Source organism: Ricinus communis, chromosome 6 (genome assembly GCF_019578655.1).
Source record: "Ricinus communis isolate WT05 ecotype wild-type chromosome 6, ASM1957865v1, whole genome shotgun sequence".
Taxonomy (NCBI): Eukaryota; Viridiplantae; Streptophyta; class Magnoliopsida; order Malpighiales; family Euphorbiaceae; genus Ricinus; species Ricinus communis.
In genome coordinates this window covers 18,346,566-18,357,567 of record NC_063261.1, presented here as the reverse complement: position 1 = coordinate 18,357,567, position 11,002 = coordinate 18,346,566, and the positions used below count along the sequence as shown (strand labels likewise).

The window sequence follows — 11,002 nt, the reverse complement described above, 5'->3', positions numbered from 1 at the left end:
GAATCTAAAGCCTATAGAATGTATAATCCTCTGACAAGAAAAATTATTATAAGCAGAGATGTGGTCTTTAAAGAGGATAAAATGTGGGATTAGGGAAAAATAATTGAAAAAGGTAGCAACAAAATAATTCTTGATTGTGGAGACAAAGATGACAGGGTTCGTGAACATGTAACTGAGCATGTAGATGAAGAACATGTAACTGAGCATGTAGATGAAGAAGAAGACGAAGACCAAGTTGGAAATGGAGCAACAAATTCTGTATTAAATTCTTCAAGTGAAGTTGAACACAATTCTCCAAATCTACCTCAAGGGAGGGTTCAAAGAGCACCAATTTGGATGGAAGACTATGAAAATGGGAAAGGATTATCTGATGCAAAATTTAATTTGGTGTTGTTTACTGCCTCTATCCCATATTTTTTGAAGAAGCAGTTAAAAGCACAAAATGGAGGGAGGCAATGAAGTTAGAAATCAAGCCATTGAGAAGAATGGAACTTGGGAGCTAACTACACTTCCAAGTGGAGCAAAAAAAATAGGAATGAAATGGGTGTTCAAAACCAAGCTAAATGAAAATGGGGAAGTGGATAAGTATAAAGCACGACTCGTTGCAAAAGGTTTCTCTCAACAGTTTGGCATAGACTATATCGAAGTCTTTACGCCTGTAGCTCGGTGGGACACCATTGTAATGATTCTAGCTCTTGCTGCTTGTAGAGGATGGTATGTGTATCAACTTGATGTAAAGAGCATCTTTTTGCATAGAGATCTGAATGAAGCCGTATTTGTTGACCAACCTCAAGGCTTTGAAATAAAGGGTGAAGAAGATAAGGTATATAGACTTAAGAAGGCCCTTTACGGGCTCAAGCAAGCTCCGCGAGCTTGGTACAACAAACTTGAATCCTATTTTATAAAAGAAGGTTTCAAGAGGTGTCCAAGTGAACACATATTGTTTACAGAAATTGAAAACAGAGGGAGGTTGCTTATGGTGAGTGTATGTTGATGATCTTATTTTTGCAGGTAATGATGAAGCAATGTTTGAAAATTTTAAAAATTCCATGAAGCAAGAGTCCAACATGTTTGATCTAGGGAGAATGAAATATTTTCTTGGAGTGGAGATTGTGCAAGATAGTGAAGGAATTTTCATCAGTCATAGAAAATATGCCAATGAAATACTTGAAAAATTTGGCATGAAACATTGTAATCCAACAAAAAATCCAATTGTACCAGGTTGTAAACTTGTAAAAGATGAAGGAGGCACGAGTGTGGATGCAACCATTTACAAATGAATGGTAGGCAGCCTCATGTATCTGACTGCTACCATACCTAACTTGGCATTTGTGGTGAGCTTAATTAGTAGATTTATGGAAAGGCCAACTGAAATGCATCAACAAGTTGTTAAAAGGGTACTTCGTTACTTAAAAGGAACCATCGAGTTGGGAATTCTTTACAAGAAAAGAGGACAAGAAATGTTGGTTGGCTACTCAGACAGTGATTATGCTGGAGATATTGAGGATCGAAAAAGTACATCAGGGTATGTGTTCTTAATTAGTTCAGGTGCAGTAGCTTGGTCCTCAAAGAAGCAGCCAGTAGTCACCCTCTCTACCACTGAAGCTGAATTCATAGTCGCTGCCTCTTGTGCTCGTCAAGCTGTATGGATGCGTAGGATTCTTGAAAAACTTGGTTACAATCAAAGTAAATGTACAGATATTTTTTGTGACAACAGTTCTATAATCAAGTTATCTAAGAATCCGGTTATGCATGGAAGAAGCAAACACATTGATGTTAGATTTCATTTCCTCGGAGATCTAACAAAAGATGGGGTTGTTAAGCTGGAGCATTGTGGTTCTAAAGATCAACTAGCTGATATTATGACTAAGCCTTTAAGACTTAAAGTGTTCGTCAGATTAAGGGAGCTACTTGGAGTTAGCAGTAAACTGACTGCAAATTGCATATCAGTTTAAGGGAGGGCTTGTTGGACTTGGTTCTTTGACTAAGTCTTTGGTTGTTTTATTTGTTAATAATGTCCTGATTTATTGGACTTCTGTTTAGATTCTTTTAGACTTTATTTTCTCAATTCAGTTTTGTAAAGGCTGGTATATAACCAGCATCACTTTCAGTCAATAATACATGATTTCTGATTTCAAGAGCTTTTAAGTTTAACATATTTTGGTATTCCAATGGCAACATCGGTTCTTTTGACATAACCTCTTTCATAAAGTTATAGTCAATGACTCAATGCCTAACATAAATGCCACTAAAGGAAACTGTTTATTCATGATAACTTTTTTTGTTTATGAAAAGATACCCAATTACACATGGCTAATTTGGAGCAATAAAATAATTAATAACACAATATTAATTTAGAGTGATCTATAGTGCGCAGGGTAGGTTTTTACGGATGATAAAATATTACTTCAAGAGTTTTAATACAACTGCATATTCAAAACTCGAACTCAAAATTTTAAATCAACTAGAAAAAATTCTTATTATTTCATCTATATATTCTTCAATTAATATATTTGAACAAGACTCTCTCAGCCTAATGGAAATTTAATATGATATGATATTAGACCGTGCAACTGATAACTGAATATTAACGGGTTTTAAAAAATAAGTATAATAGGAAAAATTGTTCCATGTTTTGAATTAAAAGAAATAAGGATTATATGATTATTATATTTTTATTATATAATAGATTATATTTGTATAAATTTAATCACTGAATTCAATTCAGTGACAATATTTATCACTAATAAATATTTACATACTTTCTAATATTAGATTTAAGTTTTTAATAAAATCTCAATTAAAATTTAATATTAAAGATCAAGATTACACAAATAATTAGTTATATTTAAGTTGATCATGATAAGATTTCAATTCAAAAAGTTAAAATTTAAAAGTGAATAATCCATTTTAGTTTAAGATGAACTAAACAATTAATAGAAACCAACTAATTGATTAATGACCCTCGAGCATTTCTTGTATTGAGTTGAAGGTTGTGCTTTGTTCACAGTAATTGTAACAAATGCAACTCTAAATTGTAGTATTCCGAGTTATTAGAGAGCTATCCAACCTTGTACTTTTGTGGCTCTTCCTAGACACAATTTCAGTTTATCAATTTGGGACTAAATTCTTACGATTGCATGGATGAAAACTATAGAATTCTCCCAGAGAATCATACCCCAACATCATTTGCTCAAAGAAAATGATTAAATGGACAACAATTAACAATGATCCACTTTGTAGTCTAAGGTCTCTTTAAGCATTCATGCTTTAAGCCATGTAACCCTTCCAGAAGATCCCTCTTCCCCGTCTATATGATAGTACAGCCATTATATACTGCCAGTGAAATAATTTTCAGCCCTATGGATAGAGGTAAAGCACATCTAGCAAGGATCAACCGGATCTCGTTGTTGCATAGCTCAAGTCGGAGCAAGGCGGACATTCAATAGGCATCACGATCGGACATGAGTGTCTGGAAGTTGTCATTGTATACTCTCGCAGTGACTGCCCAAAAAATTGATGAATTAGGGTTTCTTCATGTTAGACCTCTCTTCCTGTTAACATCAAATTTTGTTGCTGAAAACAACATTACGAAATCTCTATTTATAGCCAATAAAAAGAATGAGAAAATGGCTTCCCCTATGCCCTATCTACGTGACCTTTATTTTTCAACATACATTTGCCCCAGAATGAAATTGTATTCTCTATTTTAATTTTGGAGAAGTAATGCATGAATCTGCTTCATATGTTTTTCATTCTCTTTCACTGTAATAGAATATCTCACAGGAAAAAACCTTGTTCTACTTCTACCAACTCAACATGCCTACCCGTCAGGATGCTGCTGGCGATGAATATGCATACAAAAGAAACTCGTTACCTATCACAGCTTGCATTTGCTTGTGATTGTATTTTCATTTAAAAAGAAAGGGTGTTTAATTATATTATTATTAAGCTCATAGTAACTTTATGTTGATTAATATATTTTTAATTATTTATTATTAATAAATATTTATTGCCATTTAACTCGATGTATATATAAGAAAGTATTTTCAATGGTGCTATTTATTTTAAAAATTTTAATTTCTATAATAAAGAATGTTTTAAAAAATAGTTAAATATAAAAAGTAAAATATTTTATTTAAGTCCAATAGGCTCTATATATTTTATTTTTTTATTTTGCTTTTATTTTCATAAGTATTGAAAGTTTTAACTTCTCTTTTTTTTTTTTTTTTTACTTTCTATCAATAAAAAGATAAAAATTATAAATATCAATTAATTATGTGCATAGAAATTTATAGTATATTTATTAAATATAAATTAAAGAGTAAAATTTAGCTTTCCATTAGATAAATTAATTCTCTATTTTATATCTTAAAAATAAAAACTATATTAAAATATTAGTTTATAACACGATTTTTTAAAATAAAATGACATATAAAAGGTGGATTGTAAATATTCTGAGTATTTTCAAAAAAGAAAAGACATTTAATTTAGATGGTCAGTTTTAATGGAGAGAGTGAAAATCCAAAACATGTTTACCTAGTACAAATTGCAATATATATTATACCATTTAGCTTCTATAAAACAACCAAAGATAAAAATCAGTACAACTTATGCAAAACTTTAGGTAACTGATCAAAGTTATTACAACACATTTTCATAGCCATCTTTACCTATACCAACTTAGTCAACTGTATTGCTGATGCCAACAGCAAATGGCGAACCAACTCAGGCCAGCCCACTGCCCCCAGCACCATTCAGTACTTTCCAATTAGCCAAGTGCTTACTCCCGTTGAGGTGACTGTCCATGTTTCCCTCACTATTACAGCTTATCTTGCAAATAGTACACCGCCAGACAGCATTTCTGACCTCAACAACTCCGCCCTTCATGTTCTCTTGCTTACCTTGCTTCTTCACTTTGCTGCTTGTATTTTTTGGTGAAGACACATTGCCCGATCTATACTTCTCTGCCTCTTCAGATGAATTAGATTTCTTTCCCGTCGAAGCAGGGGAAACATCCCTTTTCAGTGTCTGTATCAGGCTTTTCGCCCTCTCACAAGCATTCAGATGTCGCTTTCCTTGAAGATGTGAAACAACGCTTGCCTCATCCTTGATTGTTGTTCGACAGATACCACAAATCCATGGAATTTGGACATGCTTACAATTTTGTTGGTCAGGAAGATCACTACCAGTCATTTCTTTTTCCACCATCGTAGGGAAAATATTGCTTCTTGATGTCTCAATCTTAACTTTCAGCTTCTCTAGAGCACCCTCATGCCGCCTTCCCTGAAAATGTGAAATAAGGTCCATCTTACTTGTGACTGTTACTTCACAAACAGCACAAAAATTCCATGGTGGTTGTCTGTTATTAGATTGTAGTTTTTCAGGAAGATCGCAACTAGAGTGAGGAGGTGCACTAACTGTAGCTGAAGCAGAAAAAGTCTTGCTTTTCAATGTCTCTTCATTGCCTTTCAGCTTCTCACAAGCATCCACATGTTGCTTTCCTTGAAAATGTAAAATAAAGTCTGCCGCACTTGTGGTTGTTTCTTGACATACAGAACAAATCCACATCTTCTGGACATCCTTAGGATGTTGTCTATCAGGAATATCTGTACCTGCTAATGTTGCGCTATCCATTTCTTTACTTTCCAGAGGCAAATGTGTTTCCACTGAAGCATGGGTTTTGGCATTGGATGTCTGGTTTTCAGCTTCCAGCACCTCAGAAGTACCCTCATGTTGCTTTCCTTGAAGATGTGTGTTATCTGTCTCACTTGCAGTTGTAACCTGACATCCATCACAAGTCCAGTTCTCTCGGATTGTCTTGGAAGGCGGTATGTCAAGGAGATCTCTATCTGCTATCATTGTTTCTGTCATTTCTTTGATCTCCACAGATGCACATGTTCTGTTTCCTGACAGTGCAAAGTCAGGTTTGATTTGTCTAACCTGTGTATAGACATAAGGATGCACAATTGAGTTGTTAGAAAAGATAGAAGTTCATACACTATTATGCAGAACAAACCATATGTAAAACTTCAAAATCATGAGAAATGAAAGGAGAGAAGTCGAGTTAGAAACTATAGCAGGTGCCAAGTAAATGTCTGAATGTGCACTGTCTAATCTAAATATTAAGATGTAGAACCAAATTGCTAAATAAGTAATCCATTGAATGAATGCTTGCAGTGAGTAATTTATTTGCTCTATTTAACACTTTAACAATACAATTTCCCAAAAGATTCACTTTTCCTTATAATGCTGAAACAGTTGATAAATCTCCAAGAAGATATGCAAGACAGTAAACTCTACCTGCTTGGTTGAGGTCGCTTCATTCTTCTCCATTATTGCCACAGCATCACTTTCTTGCTTTGCACTCTTCTCCATTATTGCCACAGCATCACTTTCTTGCTTTGCATCTTTAGCATGTTCAAGCTTTGGCTGCATTTAGCAAAACATGGGGAAAGAAAAGCGTGAGGAGTAAGGATCAGTTCATTATAATATTAAAAACTAAAGCTATACTTAACACTACAGTATTGAGACTTAAACTTCTATAACAATATCACAAATCCGCAACTGCTCCATTCACACTGGTTTTAGGCTGCCACTATATAAATGGCAGAGTAACAAAGAAACCCTGACAAATAGCTGAATGTTTACTGCAGAATTATGAGGACATAAAATTAGCTTTGTGAAGCAAAAGATTATAATTAAAATGATCTGATAAATTTCTATATGTATTGAACAATTTTCTCCACTATATTCTGATTCACGGCCTATTAGGCAGTTGTTTGTATGGGAAACATACCTTGAGAGCTGTTAAAGTACCAAAAGCAATGAGATTCTCCACAGCATCAGGTACAGTTTCTTTTGCTTCTCTCTTTACATCAACTGGAAGGTTATCTTGTTCTAAGAACTCCTTCAGCTTGATGAACCAATCAAGGATGCTGTGTGGGTCGACAGACATGCATGGATGGACAAGCTTTTTATAAACATAAAAAGAACCACCGAAATGAGGTATAACCAAGCAGCCGACAATTATTAGCTTAATATACGGCCAGGAGGGCAACCTTGCATATGGAATCAGAAATTAGAACTAAATTCAAAGAAACTACACATGAAAAGATACAACTGAAGCACATAAACATATAAATCTGTCCAAATCTCAGGAAAGTACCCAACTCAGACCTAAATCCTTTACCATGAGTTTGACCAAGATTGTAGTAGCCAGAAAAGATAATTTTAGCTTTTGCTTTTGGTAATTAATATAGTTTTTATTAAAATATATGGGAAAAACCAACATGTGCAGAAGCACAAGTTGATGAAACAGAGCTGCATAAACAATAAGATGCATAATAGTTAGCACAATTACCATTCAAGTAGCTTTGCAAAAGCATGTTCATATAGCAAAATCAAGGACAAGCAGACCCAATAAGTGATCAGCTTCTCGGTGTCTGACTTCGAGTCTGTCTCAATAGCTTGAATGGAAGCACATCTGTTAAACATGGAAATAATCATCAGCTAAGATATAGTAAACTTAAAAACTCACTTCTCTTTTCAAGTTTTAGTTGTCTAAAGAGATCACTTACCAGTAGTTCTCTAAAGTTACATAATTGAACATTAATATGACAATCCATGTAGCAAGCATAACTCAAAATAGAAAAAGAAAAGAAACAATTGAAAGGAGTCTGGTATACGAGGCTCCTCACCTTGACAAAGGATTGAACATAATAAACATAGTGACTGTGACATAATTAAAAATAGAACCAAAAGTATTCGCAGCAAGAGCGCTCCCCATTTTCCTAGAGTTGGGAGGAGAATAAGGACTTCCCCTCAACCAAAAAGGTGACAACAAACTATATAATGCTAACATCATAAGTACGCCAAATTATATGGTACATCTGTTATGACATGTAAGTATGCAATAATACAATCAAACTATGAGAACCTGGAAATTCAAATTGCTTTTTCACATTGAAATAAATTGGCAAAATCTTAACTTTATTGTGCTGTTGCACTTGACATGACACAACAGATGCATCATGCATCACATGATTTCTGCATAATAGGTACATTCAGGGAAGAGAGACTTACAAAGGATAACCCAATGCAAAGAGAGGCCTGCAAATTGAACAGCAAGAAATTGAGAGTTCAAAGTAGGTAATCCACACAAAAAACAAAAGAATAAGTACAAGAATATGCAAAGCTGAGAAATAAATGGAGGATATATCAGTAATTATAAAGTCAACTTCATCAAGTCATTATCAATCATAAATAAGGTAAACTGAGAAAATTCCTATTACCTAGAAGAAACAATTAACCAAATGAAGATCGAAAAGAAATGGAAAAGACAATTACAGTACCCTTTTTGAGATAAAATTAAAACCTTGCACACAAATAACATTATCAGGCTAAAAGATTCAAACTTTGGAACTTGAAAGCATACCATGCAAGAACATCAAAACATTCCACAGCAACATTGACGAGAAGACCCATTAAACCCATGCTGCAATTTCTTTGGGAACCTCCTTAGAGATGATTTCTTGGCTTAAATCTCCATTAAAAGACAGCTCATCATGCTGCAATACCAACACGGCTAAGAAATGTAAGTACATTTCTTTTATATATGTAATGAAGTAGAAAAGTTAGAAACTTGAAAGCAGTCAGGCAGTCGCTTCTTGATTCACGAAATGTCGAGCTTGCCCCTCAGTTGTGTTCTTTAATCCCTACTCGAATCCTTACACGGAAAATATTCGCTCCAGTAAAATGACACGCGGACTTAACTGGTTCCTGTAATGAAAAGAGGAACTGGTTGGCGCGTCCGAAGAGTGCAAAGCAAAAGATTCTCCTCGTACGGACTGTGAGTTAGATTGACCCTTTTTCAATCCTTTCCTTTAGTTCTCTTTAGTCCTTATAAAACTTGTATTTTCCAATTAAGTCCTTTAGGTTTTTATTTTCTTCATAAAGTCTAAAAATCTAAAAACCCTATCATTCTACAGTTGCTAAATTACCTTTAAAAGCTAAAAAGCTAACTTTTGATTGATATTTAAATTCATCCATAATAACATAAAATGGAATTTGAACCTAATGAATATTCTTGTATCCTTTTCAGGGTTGGCTCATAATATTTGTGGCCTTATATAAGAATCCATTTAATGGCCCTTTAATAATATAAATATAATATAAGATTACTTAAAATTTATTATTTTATTTTTGCCTTTTGAGATGTAAATTAATTAAATTTTTGTATTCAAATTTAAAAAATAATTTTTTCTCAATTGATAATATAGCTAAATTACTTAATTTTTCTTATGATATGGTTAAATGTAAATAGTATTTTATTAATTTTTAACGTGAAAAAATTATTTCCATTGCAAATACATTAACAAAAATAATTAATAATATTCTATAAATTATCCATATATTTAAAAAAATTACTCTTTTTATGAATTTAGTATCTCAAAAGGACTTTTAACTCACTTTTATAATTCTTTTAAATTTTCTAATTATAAAAATAAATTTAAACCATCAATGAGAACGGATATCATGTTTTAAAAAAATTTAAAATTAAATAATTTTTTTCAAATTATCATCGTCAAGTAATTTTAAGTTAAATATATTATAAAAGAAATCAAAATTTTAAATTGGTTTAAGATATTTTAACCCTCGTTACTAAGAAAATTATTAATTGATAACATTAATTACCCTAAAAAATAGATTAATTTTGTTTAGAATTTTAAGAAAAGTTCTCTATAAAATTAATAATTATTATTAAATACATCTAAAAGATTTTATATATATATATATATATATATATATAGTAATTGTTTTTCGGGGCCCTAGGCATATTTCTTGGTGACCTATGCCTCAAGCCCATCCTCATTCTTCATATGTAATTTTTACAACTTGTCATAGTGAAGAAGAGAACAGCCTACCATGAAAGAGAAGAATCTGTCTCATAACCAAAGATAACTGCCCAAATCCAAAAAATTAAAGCCTTAATCAGCCTCTAATTAGTAGTGGAGTGGGCAAGTCATCCTTGGCTATCAAACAGAATTCTTATCTTCATGTAAGACCTCTCAAGATATATAATATTCCAATCTCTAATAAAATGACAATCATCAATTTCAATCCATTGTCCCCACCAAGGCAGAAAGTTAGGGACAATGCCTTTGTGCAAAGATCAAGAGAAAGAAGAGAAGGTGTAGCATGATAAAGAAGAGCCTGTCAAATTAGCCAAGGTGACTGCCTGGTAAACCTACACAAGGGTTATGTTTATATTGATAATGCAAATTGGATCACAACCCAAAAATGGTTAGGAGCAGGCAAGTCATCCTTGGCTATCAGACAAGACTCTTTTCTTCATGTCAAACCCCTCTTCTTGATACTTTTGTTCATGCTGATCAAGAGAAGCATGCCATTACTATAGTTCTTTTTTTTCCTTTGTTTTTGTAGTACATGCCATTACTATGTTTTGACATCTCTTTTTATAGCCAAAGAAAGAATCAAGATTTTGACATTTTAGTTTGGCTCTTCTCCAGTTTCCATAACCAATTTGCTTACCAAATATCCGTATGACCTTTTTGTTTCTCAAAGGGTTTCCCCATAATTTGGAATATATTCTTCTCAGTTGCTAGCAAAAGTGCAAAATTTTTGAATTGGATCTAATCAACAACAATTCTCATGCACATTGCCAAGGCATGCAACTGGCAAAGAATCAGCAAGGACATGGGCAATTGATCAGCAGGCTTCAGAAAAGGAAAAAAAAAGGAAAAAACTGAAGGAATGTCAACTTAAAAGGCCTTTACACAACAATTGAAGAAGAAGTAAACATCAACATGTCTAAAACTGATTTTGGTTTAACCCCACATCAAAGCAAAGAGTAAAGACACACCATTAATGACCATATGCATTTCTCCTCCCACTCATAAGATTATGATTCCAATGGAAACATCAATACATTTGACATGCCTTCACCATAAAAGGTACATATGCCCAGTATCCACCTTAC

At 33.3% G+C, this 11,002-nt stretch overlaps 2 protein-coding genes across 3 annotated transcripts; one reads left to right on the top strand and one right to left on the bottom strand.

The window, feature by feature from the left end:
• Positions 1 to 1,280: 1,280 nt before the first annotated feature.
• LOC125370306 (secreted RxLR effector protein 161-like) lies at positions 1,281 to 1,955 on the top strand. The gene has a single exon (XM_048375325.1). It carries the CDS (start codon positions 1,281 to 1,283, stop codon positions 1,953 to 1,955), a length of 675 nt encoding a protein of 224 aa, XP_048231282.1.
• A 2,568-nt stretch (positions 1,956 to 4,523) lies between these two features.
• On the bottom strand, positions 4,524 to 8,718 carry LOC8279213. Of its 2 annotated transcripts, XM_048376028.1 has the most exons (7): positions 8,438 to 8,718; positions 8,086 to 8,112; positions 7,364 to 7,486; positions 6,800 to 7,061; positions 6,396 to 6,432; positions 6,304 to 6,353; positions 4,524 to 5,943 (listed from the first exon to the last, which is right to left on the bottom strand). In XM_048376028.1, exons 1-7 carry the CDS (start codon positions 8,494 to 8,496, stop codon positions 4,729 to 4,731), a joined length of 1,773 nt encoding a protein of 590 aa, XP_048231985.1. In that variant the 5' UTR covers positions 8,497 to 8,718; the 3' UTR covers positions 4,524 to 4,728. The 2 variants fall into 2 exon arrangements, with proteins under 2 accessions (XP_048231985.1, XP_015574185.2); XM_015718699.3 differs by having other exon boundaries at positions 6,304 to 6,432.
• Between the last annotated feature and the right edge of the window lie 2,284 nt (positions 8,719 to 11,002).